The sequence below is a fragment of the Podarcis gaigeae genome (genome assembly GCF_964106915.1).
Source record: "Podarcis gaigeae genome assembly, chromosome: 11".
NCBI lineage: Eukaryota > Metazoa > Chordata > Lepidosauria > Squamata > Lacertidae > Podarcis > Podarcis gaigeae.
Genome location: NC_139687.1, coordinates 28,593,422 through 28,614,520, shown reverse-complemented (window position 1 = coordinate 28,614,520; position 21,099 = coordinate 28,593,422). Strand labels below are relative to the sequence as shown.

The following is a 21,099-nucleotide window of genomic DNA, read 5'->3' as shown; positions in this document are numbered from 1 at the left end:
ACCCCCTTTAATGCGAGACAAGGATTAAGATCAATGTTTGAGAAAGGAATTTGTATTTTCTTCACTCTATCTTTCTTTTTCTTTTTTATCATTTAATTAGTTTGTTTCTTACTGCATTGCATGATATTCAAATTTTTTTTATAAAAGAAAATAATTTTTAACTATGGCATAAAACAACAGCATTTTTACCAGTGTTTGGAGAAACTTGATCAATTCTCTGTGAGGGGTTGAAGATGGCTTGATTGAGCTGAAACTGCAATTATTTAACCACTGAAGGCAGTCAGTTGTGTCTTGTAGCAATTCATCAGGACAAGTTTCATTTATTTCTGATTGTAGCTCCTTAAGACACTGCTCCATGCTAAAGTAGAAAAGAAGCAAACATTAAAAATGAATACTTATCATTTACGGCAAAGTATTCAACATTAAATAGCATTATATTATATAACACTTTAATTTACCATATTAACAGTAATTTAGTTTTATGGACACTTTCAATGCAGAAGCCTGTCCTGGTGAGCAGGCCTCACTGTGCACGTGTCATAATACAGTTAGGGTTAATCACCACCTTACCACCTTAAAAACAATTGGATGTGTGTGCTTTGTATCAGCAATTTCCATCACTCCTAAAACAGGGATTATTTTATCCTTTCTACCCTCAGGGGTAGGAAATTACTGAAGTTCACTAGTAATATAACAGTGGTGCAGGAGCAAAGCCAGTCACAAAATGGTGGCAGGTTTAATCAGCTGGTAATTACTGACACCATTTTCTACAAATATGTAATCCATTTGGGGGCTGAATTCTTTGCCACAGTGTTTTCCTGCGGAGACAAGCTCCGCTCCCCTCCCTCCCATCTGCTAGAACCAGAAGGGGGCTGAAACAAGCGCAGTAGCAACAGGTGCAGCTTCCAATTGCTTGGGAAAAGCCCAGCAGAGGAGGAGACTTACGCGGCTGTGGGGAGGTGGGGACTTTCAGTCTTGTCAACTGATTAATGGGGTAAGAGCTAATGGGGATTAGCTGCTGTGTTCATTAGGTCTCACTAATGACAGTCAACCCTGTGAATATCATGTTTTTTGCTAATAAAGAGTTAACTCCAACTCTGAATGGTGTGATTTACTGCCGACTCGCTCTTTGACACCCATGGCTCTTCAGCCGCCTGACTCATCACTGCCTCTTGACCTCCCTCCTTTCACTTACTTCAGCTTCTGCCTCTGATTCTTGACCTCTCTGCCACAGACTCTCCCAGCTCACTAAGCCCTGTTACTCTTTAAGCTTTCAACACCTCCTGTTCCCAGCCTTCTTCGCTTGGGGGTTCCCCAGCAGTTTCCCCCATCATTCCACTCTGTCCCACCAGTCTACAACAGAGAGTTACAATTCTCAAGGGTTTCCTGAAAATTGAAGGGTAAACCATTCTGAAAATTGCAGCTCTGTGGCAGACTAGGGGTCTCCTAACAACTCTCAGGATTCTTTGGGAAGCCATGGTTGATGTGCTGATTGTATCATTTTAAACAAAGTTCAAAAATATCTAAACATTGCAGATGCTATCTAACCTGATAAAGATGCAATTTTCCCCTATTGGAACATCCTCTTGAAACCATACTAATGACTGTACTATATGAAAGCGTCTTTAAAAAGTAATCAAGTATGGGTGGCCTATCAAGCACATTCAAAGGCCTTTTCAAGAAACCTTAGAGAAAGAATGGGTTCGAAATGGTGCCCCTGAAACAAATATCTTATCTTTATCAAAGAACCTTTTCATGAATTCAAGGACTACTATGGAAAATAATACCCTATGGTCCACACTCAACTTCCAGATATAATATACCATTCCAACACTAGTTCTAAATGTGATAATAAAAACCAGGATGTATCTTCGTAACTTATTTAAGCCTGTCTTAGGAATCTGAAACTCAATGCACTAGTCATAGGCTTTGGTTTCTGGGACATTTTGTCAAAGACTTCTATTGTAGTATCTAATGTGTCTCACTTAATCAAAGTTAATGAATTATAGCTTTGTGAACTGTAAAGGCTCAACTATTGTTTGTTACCTAAACTTGGTTCCATTAAAAATAAGGTTTGAGACTAATCTACCAGATAAGTGATAACCAATTATTACAAGCCACTACAACCCTTTACAGAACAAAATGTTTCCAATAATTTGTCCTAACATTGATAGAAGGATTAGGATTAGGCACAGAGACATCACTTTGGTAAAAACCACAATGCTTCATTATAGCAAAATATATATCAGTTCAGTTCCAGTTTATTAATAGGCCACAGAACTCCAAATTTCAATAAGTATATTCACAAAATCTTCTAACTCATTTAGCAAAATAATTTATGACTTAATATGGTGCATAGCAGTCTCAAGGCTGAATTCTTGCCAAATAGCACTGAAATGTTTTTGAATTTAATGAACCATGCATTCCATGGGGCTTTCAGCACTATATCCTTTAACCAATAGTGAGGGGAGGAACAATTATATTGAGGGAGTTTCCCTCACCTGAATGTCTTGGTAGCAATACAATGTATACTCTCTCAATGTATTCTTTTATCAGGCCTGACTCTGGTACTAGTTTCTTGATCCAGGGAAGTACATGTTTCATTTTTAGAATGAAATAAGGATAAGTATATGATGGAATTTTTAAAATCAGGTTGCAGAAAACTACCTAACAAAAGCAGTAGCAATCAGCATAAATGCAACTGAAGTTGACCACACAGCTTACCTAGAAGCATTTTTCTTTATTTTCTCATCAATGTCACCAAGTATCTGCTGAAACTCCAGATCTCCAGGAAGTATGTTTAACAAACAATCCAAGTTGGAAGAATCAAGAGAATATTCACCTCCCCACTCCATTTCCAAACACTAAATTAGATAATAAAAATAGAAGATAAATAGTAAGATTAAATATATTTGAAAATTTGATTGCAGAAATGCTAAATGATAAGAGAAATGAAGCATACTGGGATATACAAGTAAAGTGAAGCATACTGGGATATACAAGTATAGCGAGCTCCTCCCTCCCAAAATGCAGCAGAGAGAGAGATGGGGACTCCATCATCTATGCCATGGGTAGGCAAATTAAGGCCCGGGGGCCAGATCCGGCCCAATCGCCTTCTAAATCTGGCTTGCAGACGTTCCGGGAATCAGTGCGTTTTTACATGAGTAAAATGTGTCCTTTTATTTAAAATGCATCTCTGGGTTATTTGTGGGGCACAGGAATTCGTTCATCCCCCCCCCAAATATAGTCTGACCTCCCACAAGGTCTGAGGGACAGTGGACCGGCCCCTGCTGAAAAGGTTTGCTGACCCCTGACTATGCAGAGAAACCAGCTACCTCAGGCTCCCTGGTGTGCTTACGGCGAGCTATCAAAAGCCAGCACACTAATATTGGTTTCTTACTAATTATTGCAAAATTCCCCAAGGCAAACTAGTCAATGCAATCCTGTCTGTAGCACACATTCATATCCTGTAAAGATCCAAAGGTCAGTATAGCTAATTCCCCCAAATAACCTTTTGTCTGCATACATACCTAAGATATAAATTCACACGTGCGTGTACTACCACACAAGCAGATCTGGTAACAGAGAGCAGGGACTGTATTTTTTGTTACTGATCTCATGTAGGTCACTCTGGAATGGAGGGCCTGCATAACAAGAGTCCAACTCACCCGATGGGCAGAACCAAGGCAAAAGGGTGGCTAAAGGCTGGAGAAGCATCTGTGTCCTCCACAACGACTCACCAGAGGGCATAGGTGTCACATCAGTGTTCAGATACTATTCTCTACAGAAAACAGAACACATAAAAATTCATATTAAATAATTAGCCACCAAAAATAATTCATATTCAACATAGGCTACAAAACTGTTTTCAAATGTTTGAATTTAACAATACCATATTGCTTCTGTAAAGTGCTCATGCTTTGGTACACTTTTTGCTGATTATAAGAAAAAGAAAACATCCCATTTGTGTGTTTTCTACAATACGAATTACAATCTATTGTGAAAATACAAACATTGTATTTGCCAATGTTAGGTTCATGCAATTTCCTTGGTTTATTATGGGAATTAAAACAGAATTTCAGAGCGTGTCATTTTAATAAAGTAATCAGTAAATATTAACCAACATATTCCCCAGAATCTGCATTCATCCATTTAAATGTTTTTTTCAAGCAAGGTACAAATCTAAGGGAAAGATTCAGGTCACTGTTTCAAAACTTTTTTAAAAGTAGGGATATATACTCAATTCTAAAAGTTCATACTGTATTTTTCGCCCTTTGGGACGCACCGTCCCATAAGGCGCACCTAGTTTTTTTTGGGGGGGAAATAAAGGGGGGAAAATAATTTCCCTCCCAGGTGCGGGGCTGGGGCAGGGGAAGCCCGAGCTTCCCCCGACCCCAGCCCCCAGAATAGGCAACTCTCCGCAAGCCATGGGAGCCTGGCGCCGGGCTCCCGCACCTTGCGGAGAGCTGCGCAAAGCCTGGCCGTGCTGAGCTCACTACGCCCAGCCTTCAGCATGCAGGCAACTCTCCGCAAGCTGTGGGAGCCCAGGCCAGGCTCCCGCGCCTTGCGGAGAGCTGCGTGAAGCCTGGAGAGCGAGACCGACCCCTCTTGCTCTCCAGGCTTCAGCGAAAGCCTGCATTCGCCCCATAGGACACACACACGTTTCCCCTTCATTTTTGGAGGGGGAAAAGTGCATCCTATGGGACGAAAAATACGGTACTTGATGGGACAAGCATTTATTTTATATTTAGCAACAGGAAGCAAAGTACAAAAAGTAACGTCAGAATCAGCTCATGCTCTGGCACAATCATCCAAAGGAGACCTAATAAGATGTATCAATTTACATTTACACCCTGTTGCCATCTCCAGGTTCACGTCAGCTTCCAATATTTTAAAAATGGCAAGAGATAAGAAGTGGCAAGAAGTAACAAAGGAGGCTAAATTAGGATAGATGCAGATTTGTAAAACTATCTGCTCTTTTTTAAGCACAGGACAGCTCTGTGACTGGATATAAGAAACTGAATCAAAATAAGGTATTATGGCTTTGTCCACAATCCCAGGAATGTTAAAAGAAAGGCTTGGCAGGTTATAATTCAGTGAAGTGCAGCGAACATAGAACAATAGGTACCAAATTAGCATGCCCATTAAAACTCTGAGGATCTTTAGAAGTTGTTATTTTAGGCTGGAGATGACAGCATTCTCAGAGTGTTGACCAGTGGTATGGTAGAGGCATCACTGCCAACAGTACACTCACATTTTGTAGATTTCTGGAATGCTTCAAAATCTATTTTATTAGAAACAATGAGACAATATACTTGAGCATATGCACCAAAGGCAATGTTATCTATCATATGACCTTCAACTATTTTAAAAGCTACTGTTTGTCTAGCCAGATTTATTAATAATGTCTTCAACATTCCACTTTACTGGCAAGTATGATCATACTAAACTATGGCTGCCAGTTCCTGACCACAGTATGAAGCGCTGTCATCTATCAACTAATCCCTGATATTATATCTGAAATTGTACAGTGGTACCTCGGGTTACATACGCTTCAGGTTACATATGCTTCAGGTTACAGACTCCGCTAACCCAGAAATTATACCTCGGGTTAAGAACTTTGCTTCAGGATGAGAACAGAAATCACGTGACGGCGGTGCGGCAGCAGCAGGAGTCCCCATTAGCTAAAGTGGTGCTTCAGGTTAAGAACAGTTTCAGGTTAAGAACGGACCTCTGGAACGAATTAAGTACGTAACCAGAGGTACCACTGTATTTTTTAGAAAAAGTGTCCCCTTATGTTATATTCTGCTGCACTAAGTTTTCAGTGTTGAAATCATTCTTTATTAACATCTCTGAAACCAAACAGAAAGAAAGGTTGAAGAAGAGATCCTTGCACTCCTCCTATTATTGTATAGGCCCATGTCTCAGACAACTATGTGGCACCTGTAAACACCCATCGACAGATTGAAGCAGCTGAGTGGGAACATATGGGGTAAGACGATTCTTTATCGTTATCAAGCCCTCGTTGCCTCAAATGGCACCCTCCTGTAACTTTTTCAATGAATAATGAAACAATTAACTACTTTGTACATTATAATCATAAAGTATCATATTTAAATTTTATTCATATTTATGAACAATTCCTTAAAATCACACAAAGTAAGTAGCTTGATTTTAAAACTTCCTTCTTCTGCATGGGAATAATTTTAAGAGTTGAAGGGTGCCATTCAGTGCTGGGCCAGCAGGATTCTGCTGATGCAATGTGACTTCTGTTTCCTTCTCTCCCCTGTGCTCCCAGAATCTGCTACAGAGGGTCTCCCATACCTCTGAAGCTGATTTTGAGAGTGTGTGGAGCTGGAGGGTACAAGAGAGGAAAAGGAAGACATACACACATACAAGTCCTTTGAGCCAATAGAGCTGCAGCAGTGAAAATGGCCCAAAGTTTCTGCATGCACTTCAGAACTCCTGAGCCATTCCTCCCCACTTCCTGCTATAGACCTTTGTATCTCCTCCAGCCAAAAACTGCTATAGAAAAACTTGGGAGACTCTGGGGCAGCCTGTGATGCAGCAGGGAGCTACAGCTACAACAGAGAATCCATAGAACCCCAGTGCACATGCATAAGCAGCTGCATGCATTCAGAGGCCTCTTTAGGCCTCTTTAGTTTCTGTCTCGTATTTCTTCTTTGGTCCTTTACTATTGAACACGATATCATAATATTCAGATTCATGAATTTTTGTATTCCAAATTCCTCACAGAATACATAAGGAGAAAAAGAAACTATCATAATTTCCTTCCCTATGTAATCATCAGTTTCACTTCCTTTGACATTTCTGCTACTAGTTATGTTATAGAGAAGGAACATGGATTACGGATTTATATCAACTCGTAACTACTGAAATTGACTTTTTAAAACAAAGAGTACATCTCCTAGTGTTTGAGAACCCAACTGTAATTCAGTTGTACTGTGTTCACTGCTTAATGTGTCTGAATAAATCTAACATTTAAAATCTATCAACTTAGGCATCATGATCTTAGCCACAAATAATAGAGAGTGTCAGTGTCAATTTTGCTCTCTCATACTCACTTCCCTTCACTCCATCTGATTTTAATAATCCTTGTCAAGGCACAAACTGTCCAAATTACCTTCTTGACACAGAAGCTTTCATGGAGGAGACAGAATCTCAACTTTCATTTAGTAAGTACAAAAGAAAGCTGTCCAGCTGGACAAATATTATTTCCAGTCTTGACAAATTCAACAGTAAATCATGTATTTTAATTTTAAACCAAGGCTGCCAGGAGTTTGATATAAACTGCTTGTTTAATGTAGATTCATGGGATTAGTAGGTAAACAACTGGGACTGTATTTTTAAAAGTAAGACCAAATAAAATGAGTTGCACAGAAAAAAACTACAGAATGAAAGAAACATCATATATAACAAATTATAAGAAAGGGGAAGATCAGAAATAATTTCAGAAACTTATGTTTTCAGGAGAGAAACCATAAAATATTTTACAAACTCTATACTTTGCTCAATCCTAATACCTGCCTCACCAATAGTGCTGAGGGATGATGTGATAGCATTGTGCCCCCTCCCCAAATGACACACATCATTGCTAGCAAATGCATAATATGGAGAGGCAGAATGGAAGAGATTATTTGTGGGAACTGAATTGTTCTCTAATTGAAATCCACAGTATTACTAACTCTTGAAAAACAAAGTTCTGGTATCTGGGTGCAACCTGGGGTGCAAAGAAGCAGAGTCTCAGCCACCTGAGGGTAGAGCTTACAGAAAACGCTCTCTCTGTGTACAGCTACAGCAGAGGTCAGCAAACCTTTTGAGCAGGGGGCCGGTCCACTGTCCCTCAGACCTTGTGGGGGGCCGGACTACATTTTTTGGGGGCAGGCGGGAAATGAACTAATTCCTATGCCCCACAAATAACCCAGAGATGCATGTTAAATAAAAGCACACATTCTACTCGTGTAAAAACACTGGACAGACCACATAAATTACTCAGAGATACATTTTAAATAAAAGAACACATTCTATGTACTCATGTAAAAACACACTGATTCCTGGACTGTCTGCGGGCCGGATTTAGAAGGCGATTGGGCCGGATCCGGCCCCCAGGCCTTAGTTTGCCTACCCATGAGCTACAGCATATGCTTTCAAGTCCTTTACCACCAGGAAATACAAGCCGCACATGATGCCAGCTGCCACAGCTCAATCACAAAATCTAGAGTACAAAACAAAACAATGTTTTTGCTCACACCATGCATGCAGATATGATTGTGGGTCTTCCCTTGCTCATGGAGGATGTACAGCACTATTGCCTTCAAGGAGGTGAAAATTCTTTATTTTATTTTTTAGGACAACACGACTATTTCCAATATTTCTAGTTCTGCTATTTGTTAAAGTTTTCCTTCACCACTTAATTTGCTAAGCAACTAATGAGATCACAAAACTGACCAGAAGACTGCTGTATCTGAATGGGAGACAACCTAAGAATCTGATTTATATTACTTTCCAGTGTCACACCATATAACAAACAATATTCCGACAGAGACATAGTATAGAAAGTTATATTCAGAAAGTATATCTGAATTTTCTAAGAGCAATTCTCTACAACAGGGGTTCTCATTTCCTCCCACTTGAGAAGGTGGAAAAATATGAGCCCAACAGTCACAAAACTGATAAGCCTCAATCAAAAGGTACAGGGGTGGATCCAATGACAAAATGGTGGCAGGTAAAGGGAGAGTTTGGCATAATTAGTTAGTAATTACCAGCATCATTTTGTATTTATATCTAATCCCATTTTGGAAATTTCAAAATTATTTGCCATGGTGATTTTCTTGGGGCAAGGAGCGCCACCGTTTAACTTACTTCAAGTTAACTACAAAAGCTATATTTGGAACTAACTGAAATTTTCATGTAACCCAGACACTGAAGTAGTAGTCTAACCTGGAAGTTAACCAGAGCAGGGATAACCATGGCCAGGCACCCTCTGTCCAGGAGTGGTTATAACTGCCTTGGCAAGTGGAAGATGCTGCATGCCTTGGCTGCCACAACCTCTCATTTCAAATCTGGATCTACCAGCACTCAGATGAATAAAAGAAGAACTGAATGCTGGTGTCATCAGTGTACTGCTGCTACTTTAGTCTTTCGATAGCTACATCCAAAATTTCCTGTACATGATGAGCAGCATGAGAGACAATACTGAATCCTGAGTGACCTCCAAAACACAAATCCCACCTTCTGGAGTTGGTCCACCAGGCAGGACCAGAACCACAGAGGTACAGCATACCAGGCCCCCAGCCAGCCTATCCAGATTCTATAATAAATGGAACTGAAAGCCACAAAGAAATCCAGAATTAACAGGGCCACACTCCACTTCACCCAGTAGGGGTTATCCATCAGCGTAACCAATAATGCTTCAGTAACAAAACCAGGTCTGAAGCCAGATTTAAATACACCCAGATACTGAAAGGATTTCATTTCCAAAGCTCTTATTAGCCCGAGACCTAGATATCTCAAGGATTGCGTCCTCTTAAATGAATCTTCTGTTCTGTTCAGAGGCCGCCATGATTTGAGACACCTCACTATCTGAGGTGAGGAAGCTGAGTCATGGGACATTACACCCAGGCCAAATAACTCAAGGATCTTGTTTGGCAAAACTGCCCCTTGCCTTCTGGTGATCCATTAAAATGTTCTTATTTTGGAAGGCATTTGAGGTAGGCTTTTTAGAATGATCCTGATTCTGTGAAGCTGCAGTGGTTTTTCATCATTTTGCCTTCTTTTCCGATTTTTGGTTTTGTGATCTTGCTAAATGTTTCATTCATGGATGGATGGATGGATGGATAGATAGATAGATAGATAGATAGATAGATAGATAGATTTTTTTGAGTTTTGTACTTTAGGTATCTTTTCAGTTTTATCCCATTAGCTGACTTGAGTGCTTTTGGGAAAGCAGAATGGTAAGACAGAAATATTTTAATCAAATACAGTTTAAATAAACAACATTTCCATAAAACAAATGCAAAAGAATTGCAAGTGCAATTGGTTGGCAAATAAAATGTGTCAAATAACAAATGTTAAGCACTTATGCATGTGTTGTGTTATTATATAATGGGGCTTATATTTAAAATAATGAACATTTAAAATCTTAATTGCCTTGAATAGAAGGAAATTAAATATAGGAATCTGTTTCTGTGCTTGGTAGGGGCAGACACACAAACAAAGCATTGGCAATTTAGCTGGAAGCACCCCACCCCACCCTAAAATAGAGTTTCTAGATTTTTAGTTCGAGGCTCAGAATAAGCTATTGAAGAAGCTATTTATGTGTTTTAGATGTGCCATTCAGTTATTTTTCCTTTAAGAATTTAGCAAAAGAAATGTGAAAGCCTAAGTGAAAATGACATTAAGGTTGTGACACCAATAACAAAAGCCAAGATATATAAAGTTAAGCTGACAGTCAACCTTAAATCATGCTATTGTGCTTATTCTTTTTAAAAAACAACAATATGAGTTAATGACAAGATGTCAGACTTTGAATTGCCTGAAGTTTGTCATTTGGTGTCTGTGTCACAACCTTAATGTTATTTAAATGTAGTTTTTAGTATCTATTATTTAAAAGGTCTATTTTAAGACAGCAAAAAGCTTTGATAGAGGAAACCTCAAAGTACACCGCGTTACTGGTATGCCATTTCATTAGAAGTAGTGCATAAAACATACATTGTTGACAAATCTAATTCATTAAAGGTGAGATAGATGCACTTTAAAACGACTGGCTGGCATCATTATCTACGGTTCCCTTATAAATTATTACTCTTTTCCTTTTGACTGAACTTGTCACTATTTACCTTTCAGAGTATGAATCTTGTGCATCAGACTTGTTTAGAGAAGTTGGAAGTCAAATGAGCTACTTTCTTTAAGCAGAAGCAAACATTTTAAACAATTTCCAAAGATGTGGCCATATTTGTCTGTTGCAGCAAAATCAACAAAGCATCTTATGGCATCTTAAAGACTATGCTTGAACACTATAGTCCACTTCAACAGATGCTTGAAGTACTATGCTGGATTTGTCTACTCTGGATAAATTACCATATTACAGGACCTAATAATGTCATGCATATTCATTTATCTGATCATCTTCCAATGTGATATATGTGATTTGCCAACAATGTCCCATTACATTCTACATAGTACAAACCACCCAGTCTCTACATGAAAGGACCAATGGACAAAAATCTCATTAGCTGACCTTAAAGTGGCCATACTTGAACATCAAAACAGAGACCGCAAAGTGAAACTACTGAATTTAATTCCTCAAGAGTCTTGATTGCTATTACCATCACAGAAAAAGGTCCTTCCTCTAGTGGCTGTTTATTGTACCTACAGAGGTTGCAGTACAACTAGAAGGGCCTCACCACCTGATTGTCATGCTATCCAAAGCAGTGGTGGGGAATCAATATTGGCCTGCCAGGCATTCCAATTTGGTCCATGAGGCCAGTTTCTCAAAACCATACCCACCTATCAATCACCTGACATCACTCCAATGGGTTTGCATTGAAGGCCCTGCCAAACCCATGCCTCCCCACTTCATTTTAGTAGTGAATTGCTGCCTGTGAGGTGCTTTGCAGTCTCAACTTTGGAGCTTCCAAGTGCCAGATCATTGTGATTTCAAGTTATTGACAATGGGAGCAGACCCCACATGTCAAATTTGGCCAACAAGACCAATCTCGTCTGTAAAGCCATAAACTTCCTCATCTCTGCTGTAGGGTAACAGGAAGAAAGGCATTACTTTGGCTATCCTAGTCCCAAGTTGTTATAGGTCAATGCAAAAACTTTACTGGCAACTGGTACAACTCCTGTAAGAGCAGTACAATGTTACATGAGAGGTTGTCCCTACTGGCTGCATTTTACAATAGATACAGCTTCGAAACCAACCTTAAGGGTAGTCCCAAATAGAGCATATTACAATTCTCCAGTCTTGAGGTTACCAATGTATGGGTCACAGTGATGAAGTTATCTTTGCCCAGGAACAGGTGTAGTTGGCATACCAGCTGGATTGGGTAGAAGGAACTCCTCACTACAAAGATTACTTGAGTCTCCAATATCAGTGATCAACGTAAGAGCACCCCATAACTATGGTCAGTATTACTATGCTAGGAACACCAGCATGGTCTAGTAGTTACAGTGTCTGACTAGGACTGGGCACACCCAGCAAATGCCATGAAGCCTACTGGGTAACCTGGGGCCAAGTACAGTGGTACCTCGGGTTACAGACACTTCAGGTTACAGACGCTTCAGGATACAGACTCTGCTAACCCAGAAATAGTACCTCAGGTTAAGAACTTTGCTTCAGGATGAGAACAGAAATTGCATAGCAGCGGCGCAGTGGCAGCGGGAGGCCCCATTAGCTAAAGTGGTACCCCAGGTTAAGAACAGTTTCAGGTTAAGAATGGACCTCCAGAACGAATTAAGTTCTTAACCCGAGGTACCACTTTACTAGCTCTCTGCCTAACCTATAAGAAAGGATTCTGAGAATAAAATGAGGAGAACAGTTACACAACCTTTTGGAAACTCAGGATGTAAAATAGTGAATACATCAATTACTTGTCCTCTGCAATATGGTTCTTATAATTTGCCATACTGAGTATTCCCAGCTACACAGCTGAGCCTCATCAAATATAACTACAGCAAACAAAACTCAAACAAAAAATGAACTGGCATAGCTCAGTCTTCCTAGGCATAGAGCCAGACCAGATGAAAAGAGATAGAAAAGATGGATCAATGCTGTGTAACTTAACCGCATTCATCACATACCCTAGCAGAGTACCAGGTAGCCATCCAACTGATCTCCTGTACCAAATAACAAAGTAGAATCACAGACCATCCACATATATTTTTCATGCAAGGTAAAAGCACTTGAGAAGGCAAAATTTCCATGAGAAAATTGAGCAAAAATAAAAAGTTTTAGTTATTTGTTTAAAATACATAGCTTGCTTTTCATTACTAAAAAGGCATTCCAGAGCATGTTGCAACATTAAGAAGCCCCACTTCTCCTGTACTTATCTTCCCTTCAAAGGCTGTTTTGCATTTAAAAAGCTGAAAAAAGAAGAGAGAGAATGTGAAAAAGCATATAACATGTAGTTCTGCCTTTACACTGTCTGAAGTAGAGAACTAACTATAGAAGGCACTAATAAGACTGCAATCATATTCAAACTCGAATAAGCCCTATTGAACTTAAAGGGACTTAGGGACCAATCATATATCCCATCTGGTAGTGGCTGGGTGGAACAGAGCTCATGATGGAAGGTGAACAGTTTCATCCCAGGTTTTGCTGGCACAACAGAGAAGCCCTGATTGAGCCCACTGTCAGTAGGTGAACCAGCTTAGGATCCACTGGCTCCTTGGACAGCTCAGTTCCACTTCTTCCTCATCTCATAAACACCCTGATAGCATTTTTGGCACACACAAAGCAAACCTTTATAGTGGCACAATGGATCCAGGCAGAGCCACCAAATTCTCTCCAACACAGGAGTTTGGATGGCTCTGTTATTTTAAATTGACATGTATGTGCATGTGCCATGCAAGTGAGGAGCAAGCACATACTTCTATGAGCATATTCTATGTGGACCACATACCCCAATACTTTGAGCATACTTGTTCTAAGTAAAACAATCCAGAATTCCTCCTATTACGCTAACTGAAACAGTATCTTCATAGACTGTAAGCCATAGACGAGGGCCTATAATTTTCTATTATTATACAGTGCCTAGTGTGATCCTATTGGAAGGTCTGACTGGTGTTGGACTGAATGAACTGAAACAAAGCTGTAAATAAGACTGATACTTATTTTGGGTCATAATACCTGGAACTATTTTAAGGATACAAAGACTAAATACTATTATTATCAACCTTATTGTAAGCATCCAATTAACTGATTAGCAATAGGAAATTTTATAAGAACAGTACACTAGTGCAGCAAAGCCACAATTCATATGGTGGGATTGGACAAGTTACTATCATTTAATATTAATAGCCTCTCTTGCAGGGATACTGTGGGGCTGAAGAGGATAAATATTAGAAAGCACTTAACATAGAAAGCTCGCTGTATTAATGTATCAACAGGGATGCTACAAAATCATATATAAGAACATTGTAAAGCTATTTTAGTTAATTACTTTTCAACGAAAGGGATTAGAACAGTAAGTAGGTCAAAAGAGAGTACAAGATTACAAGTATAAAGCATTGCCTTGAGATAAGGAGTAAGGTATTAGAGTAACATTCTCAAGCGGTCAGGAATTTAGGACATATTTTCTTTTTCACCTAAGTACTAAAGAAGACTAATTTTCAATAATATGCTGACATTATAGTTCATGCAACATTTTAATAAAAAAATAAAAAAATAGTTTTGCTTATGATGATCTGCTCTCTGACTTCATGCTAGATGATGCTTAATTGTGTTCTAGTAGGTAGCAAAAGTTCCTAGCCCAAAAGGTATACCCACAAGGTATCTTAAGTTTTATCTTGGATTTATATCACTTAAGTACAGAAGGAAAAGTAGAGATAAGGGATTGCTGAGGGACAATGCGGAGTGGGGGATGTTCTATGAGGTATAGAAAGAAAAAAAGGAATGATTCTATAGAGAGATGTATGATGTAGGGCAGGGGTCTGCAACCTTTAAGACAAAAAGAGCCATTTGGACCCGTTTCCGAAGGAAAAAAAACTGGGAGCCGCAAAACTCGTCATTATAAAAATAACTTTTTTGTCACTTTTTATTATTATTTCTTTGTTTGACCCCTCAGAATTACTCCTCCTCATAGAAATAAATGTTAAATTAACAAGTTACCTTGTGTGTATGTGTTCTTCACTCCCCTTCAAAACAGTGACCAGCGTACATGCCCCCTTTCAATGCAGTGACCAGCGTACATGCCCCTTACAATGTAGCGGGCAGGCGGGAAGGTGACGTCGGGACGGTGTGTGACTAACGCACGCACCGCCCCCATGCGACGTCACAGCCAGTACAGCACCCGCCACAGTGGGGAGTGTCGGGGCGCACAATGCGCCTCCTCCCCTCGCTAGTATCCGCCCTGGAGCCGCGGCAAAGGTGTAAAAGAGCCACATGCGGCTCCGGAGCTGCGGGTTGCAGACCCCTGATGTAGGGAAAGACAAAAGGAGTGGGGATTTGAAATATATAGTTATAGTACTATAAAGAGAAAAGAGAACACTTTAGAAAAAAAGCCTGGCAGGCTACGTTATGGGATGCTGCAGAGCACTATCTCCTCCAATGCTATTTAATATCTATGAAGTCGCTGGGAGTGGTCATTGGGAGTTTTGGGGCCAGGTGCCATCAGTATATTGATAACACTTGACTCTATTTCTCCATAACATCACAATCAGGAGGCGCTGTGCAGTCCCAGGGCCATTGCTTGCATGCAGTGGTGAGATGGATGAGGTAAAACATGCTGAGCTTGAATCCTGGCAAGATGGTGACAATGTAGGTAACTAGTTCCCTTGTCCAAGAAATTGGTCAATTGCCCATCCTGGATGGCGTTGCACTCCTTGAAGAAACACATTTGCACTTTAGGGGATGCAGCTCTATCACTGGAGGCTCAGGTAGCCTCAGTGGCTAGAATTGCCTTTCACTAGCTGCAATTGGTTTGACAGTTATGGCCACTGCTGTATCAGGAAACCCTGGCTACAGTACAGTATTTCATGCATTGGTTACTTCAAGACTGGATTACTGCAATGCACTCTTATGTGGAGCTTCCCTTGCACTTTATCCAGAGGCTGCAGTTAGTGCAGAATGGTGCAGCATGATAGCTGACAAAAGTGAGGCCTTGTCAGCATATAACACCTGTGCTCAGAGATCTGCGCTGGTTGCTGATTTGCTAGCTGGCCGAGTTCAGGGTGTTATTATTATTATTTAAAGCCCTTAACAACTTGGGACCAGTTAACCTACTCAGCTACTGTTACAGGTGCTACATAATATCTGTTCTACATCTGCAAGAACTTGATCTTTTATTGTGGCATCACCAAAACTTTAGAACTCCCTGCCTAGTGAGATCAAGCAGGCACCCTATGTATTCCTTTTGATGCCTGCTAAAATCACTTTTATTTAGACTAGCCTACTAGTTGTAGACTAGTAGTAGGGACTAGTTGTAGTTGTAGACTAGTAGTAGGGACGCAGGTGGCGCTGTGGGTTAAACCACAGAGCCTAGGACTTGCCGATCAGAAGGCCAGCGGTTTGAATCCCCGTGACGGGGTGAGCTCCCGTTGCTTGGTCCCTGCTCCTGCCAACCTAGCAGTTCGAAAGCACGTCAAAGTGCAAGTAGATAAATACGTACCACTCCGACGGGAAGGTAAACGGCGTTTCTGTGTGCTGCTCTGGTTCGCCAGAAGTGGCTTAGTCATGCTGGCCACATGACCCGGAAGCTGTACGCCGGCTCCCTCAGCCAATAAAGTGAGATGAGCACCGCAACCCCAGAGTCGGTCACAACTGGACCTAATGGTCAGGGGTCCCTTTACCTTTACCTTACTAGTTGTTTAGTAAGTTGATGCAAGTTTTAATCTGTTTCCAGTCTATTATTTCAACTTTTTGAAAGTTTTACATTATACTGTAGTTATTTTTTCTTATTGATGATTTTATTGTTTTATCCTTCTTATAAACTGCTTTGAGTGTTGTTGCTTACAATCAAGTGTTTATAAATTTTATGAAATAATAATAAAGAAAAAACTGTGTTTTAAGCTAAAATGCCTTTTTTGCCATGTAGAACATATTGTTTACATACCATCGCAATCTTCAAGCAGTGAGAGACCACAAAAACTCCAGGGGTTCATGCACTCACCCAAGTTCAGTTTCTTGGAATGATGGTTAGAAGAGACCTTGGAGTCTTTAGGATACAGTATATGGTTTTATTTACAACTATGTATAGTGTGAGCATAGGATGGAAAAACTTGCAACAGCAACATTCACATAGATCTTGCTTTCCCCTTAGGTTTCCAGGGGAGCCCCAAAGTCCAGCATTAAGGAAGGCATGTCTCTCCATCTTAAAGTTTCCTGCTCGCTCACACAGCAACTCTGACTATTGTTCTTCTACTTACTTGGAAGATAAGAGGGGTGGGAAAAGGTCCACCCATCTATTTCTGTGGCACAGAGCAACTACTTTGTATATGCTAAATCATGGTACTTAAGTAGCCAGTCAAAGTTACATTGAAAAACCAGTTTGTTTTTCAAAAACCAGTTTGGCAAGCATCCTCATACATTCTACCCTCACAGATACAGGAAAAGGACCCAGGGTATCATTCAGACTGACCCTGCCCCCAACCTCCTAACAGTATACACTGGTCTACTACAGTTACTCATGAGGGCTTACTTTATTCAGAAGAATTCCACTCCATCTTTCGTCCATATCTGAGTGCTCACACATGCACATGCACATACAGCAAGTGCTTCAGTGGGGGAGCAGAACATAAAAGTGGCAGAGAGGGCAACACTGTAAAAGTTTTTCAGACTGAAGGTATTTGCTATCTAGAATTATCCATTTCCCCCAAACTGAAGTATCTCTTGCTGCACATCACATCATGCAAGGACACAAGCCTGCTACCTGAGTTAATATTGAAGAACAATGTGGGGAAGAGGAGGAAAGTAGTACAGTGGCACCTTGGGTTACAAATACCTCAGGTTACAGACTCCGCTAACCTGGAAGTAGCACCTCGGGTTAAGAACTTTGCCCCAGGATGAGAACAGAAGTTGCGCCACCGTGGCAGCGGGAGGCCCCATTAGCTAAAGTGGTACCTCAGGTTAAGAACGGTTTCAGGTTAAGAACGGACCTCCGGAACAATTTAACTTTGTAACCAGAGGTACCACTGTAAACCAAAGCTCAGGAACATCTAAACAAGATACAAAACTGGGACCATGGGCATAGCCCCCCCACCTGCCATCCTCTTCTGTCTAGCAGATTCAAAATGAATTGTTTCAACAAGCTGTTTTAAATTACTTTCTTTTGACCAAGTGCTCAGAAAACCTGTCAAACTTTCTACAATTTCTTTTAGTTAAGTATTTTTATTTCCTTGATGGGGGGAGGGGGGACTGCCATGGGCACAGCCAGGATTTATTTTTAGAGCAGGAAAGCGTTATTGGGGGTGGTGGCAGTTAGTTAAGTAGTTTTATTTACTTACTTGATTTTGGGGGAGCAGCTGCCCCTGCCCCTCCTGGCTACGGCCATAGCAACCGCCCCCCTGCTCCCCCTATGAGTGGGACTACATTAGTTTGAAAACCTAACCAAGGAGCAGTAGTAGCAAAAGAGTCCTGTGGCACCTTGACTAGGAGATGCACAGAATGTGCCCTACTAAGTTCCGGGGGGCAGCCAACTCCGTCCTCAGCTAAGAAAGCAGTCCTGAGGCATCTTTTTAAGGCCAAACCCATTCGCTAGAAAGCTCATATAATAATAATAATAATAAACAACAACACATCTGTCAGTGAGTCTCTCCGTCTCCTTCGTCTCCCTTCGGCGTTTGAGGAGAACCAGGGACGGAAGGCGAGGGTGGCAGCAGCGGGCAGGTGGGCGCTTCAGAGGCCGAAAGGAGGGCCGAGCCCCTTTCCCGCCCCGCTGCCCTGACAGACTCCGACGTCACTTACCAGGTAGGCCGGGCCCCGCTCCCTCTTTCGGCGCCTGGTAGCCCCGGAGACCAAACGAGCGTCAGTAACCACGGCTCGGAATGGCCGGGCTCCGACATCCGGAGGAGGAGCCACCAAGACGGAGGAGGAGGCCCAGGCTCTTTTCCCGCGCGCGAAAGAGAGCGAGCAAGGGAGCGCCTACGCGGGAAGGAAGGAAGGAAGGCGGGAGAAACGCTCCAAGTACTGAGAGGCCGCGCCGTGCGACGCTGAGGGGAATCGCCTGAGGTAAACTGCGCGCGGGGCTGTACATACGGACAGATGGAGTTCTTCGAGCCGGTTGGCAACGGTGCGCTCTCCTCAGCTCAGCAGCATAGCCCTCGAGGCTCTCGTAGGACGCGCTCTTTTGAAACTGCATCTCTCTGTGGGGGGTGGGGAGCGTCTTCTTCAGAAACTCCCTGAGAGCCCACCCCTCTCCCCCCACTTTCCGTACTTCTGGCTTGCGATTTCTTTTTCCCCTTTTTTCCCGCGCTCCGAACGCGGCGGCGGGTCTCGTTACGCGAGTAGCGTAGCGGGCGTAGTCTCCGTAGGAATCTCTGCGCGGGTTCCAGAACTACTGTATTGCGAAGTCGCTTGACTTAGTGATGTTCCGTCGGGTGCGTTCTCTTTTTGTAGCTTCTCTTTCCTGCGGACGTGTCTCTCCAGGTAAGAAGGTTGCGTGCCCGAGCAAGTGGCTTAACTATCGTGGCAGAATCTCAGCCTTTCCCCCCCCCCCCAGGCGTTGTGTATCCAGAAGCAAAATCACGCTGAATACAGTGGGGGTGGCTGTAGTAAATGTGCATTGGCTTGTAGTTCCATAGTTTCTCAAACTTGGGGCACAGATATTTAACTTTGCTCGCTCTACAGAGAACGGTGAAATCCTAGAAAGGTTACTGGTTTTGTATAGCAAGACTAATTCAAATAACTCAAGTAGAATACTCGAATAAAAGTGTCTCAAGTCTACCTTTCTGCACGTTCCCCCCCTTTTCTGAAAATACTTATGACAAACAATCCCCAAATACCCTCTGCTAAGAAACATTCTGTTTACATATACAGTGGTACCTCGGGTTCCATATGCTTCAGGTTACAGACTCCACTAACCCAGAAACAGTACCACAGGTTAAGAACTTTGCTTCAGGAGGAGAACAGAAATCGTGCAGCGGCAGCGCAACCGCAGCAGGAGGCTCCATTAGCTAAAGTGGTGCTTCAGGTTAAGAATGGACCTCTGGAACGAATTAAGTTCTTAACCCGAGGTACCACTGTACATTGTAAATGATACAGTTAGGCATTAAGCTGTGTGTCCTGGAAGACCTTCTCTTTGATATTTTAATGTAGAAGGTGGTAAATTTCTTTGAGATTTTTTCCCTTAAAAATATAAAGTGTTATAGAAATGAAATTAATAGTAATAATAAGCAGATTTGTATAGTAGTTTGGATTTGATGATTTAAGTGCATCTACTCTGCATCTTAACAGATTGTGCCAGAATATATGTTGTACATCTTTTTTTCTTTTTTTTTAAACAGATGGAAAGTGACATCCAAAAACGGAGTATCCAACTAACTGGATTTAAGAACCAAGAAAAGAAGGCCCTAATCAAATTGCTTCAGACACTAAAATGTGTTTTTTTTAACACTACGGTAAATTATATGATAATTGATAAGCCTAAATATTTTGTGGATTTTTATTACCTAGAATACAGTGGATGCTCAGGTTGCGAACGTGATCCGTGCGGGAGGCACGTTCGCAACCCGCAGCGCTGCGTCTGTGCACGCACAGGTTGCGATTCGGCGCTTATGCACAAAGCACGATTTAGCGCTTCTGCGCATGCACAAGCGCCGAAACCCGGACGTAACCCATTCCGGTACTTCCGGGTTCGGCGTGGTGCGCAACCCGAAAATGCACAACCTGAAGCGTCTATAACCCGAGGTATGACTGTACTTTACAACATATAGTATTCATAGTGGTAAAATTGAATGCATGTTACACTCTGGTAAAAGAGCAAATTCTACTTCTTACCTTATTATTTTTGAAAATGTATATGCAATTGTTAGTTTATGGTTGTGTGTTCTTTTTGTTGTTAGGAATACAGAGATTGCACTCACCTCATAGCAAAGAGGCCTTGCAAGAGTGAAAAGTTCTTAGCAGCATGTGCAGCAGGTATGTATAGTGTGCTGATCCTTTGCAGACTGTTTGGAAACTTCAGCTGGTGCAGAATTTGGCAGCCAAGTTGCTCAATAGGGCAAGATAATTTGAGCATATTACACGGATCCTGGCCTGACTGCACGGGTTGCCCATTAGTTTCCGAGCCCAATTCAAAGTACTGTTTTTTACCTATGAAGTCTCAAATGGCTCAGGATCACAATACCATAAGGACTGTCACTTCCCATATGCACTGACCCTGTGATCATAATCTGAAGCCCTTCTTTGTGTGCCTCATC

At 41.5% G+C, this 21,099-nt stretch overlaps 2 protein-coding genes across 10 annotated transcripts in view; one reads left to right on the top strand and one right to left on the bottom strand.

Moving 5' to 3' along the window:
- The window catches only part of KIAA0825, a 188,878-nt gene extending 169,809 nt beyond the window's left edge, over positions 1-19,069 (bottom strand). The window contains exons 1-4 of one of the 4 annotated variants that reach the window (XM_083703117.1): positions 18,938-19,069; positions 3,669-3,781; positions 2,725-2,864; positions 190-358 (exon numbers count right to left, since the gene is read on the bottom strand). In XM_083703117.1, coding sequence (XP_083559243.1) covers positions 190-358; positions 2,725-2,855 — 300 coding nt within the window. In that variant the 5' untranslated portion in view covers positions 2,856-2,864; positions 3,669-3,781; positions 18,938-19,069. The other 3 variants (XM_083703116.1, XM_083703118.1, XM_083703119.1) reach the window with 3 other exon arrangements.
- Positions 18,710-21,099, top strand: part of SLF1 (SMC5-SMC6 complex localization factor 1) — a 33,480-nt gene continuing 31,090 nt past the window's right edge. Inside the window, exons 1-3 of one of the 6 annotated variants that reach the window (XM_083703194.1) lie at positions 18,710-18,910; positions 20,185-20,298; positions 20,743-20,818. In XM_083703194.1, coding sequence (XP_083559320.1) covers positions 20,185-20,298; positions 20,743-20,818 — 190 coding nt within the window. In that variant the 5' untranslated portion in view covers positions 18,710-18,910. Of the gene's footprint in view, positions 18,972-19,180; positions 19,328-19,444; positions 19,467-20,184; positions 20,299-20,742; positions 20,819-21,099 lie in introns of those variants that run through there. The other 5 variants (XM_083703191.1, XM_083703192.1, XM_083703189.1 and 2 more) reach the window with 5 other exon arrangements.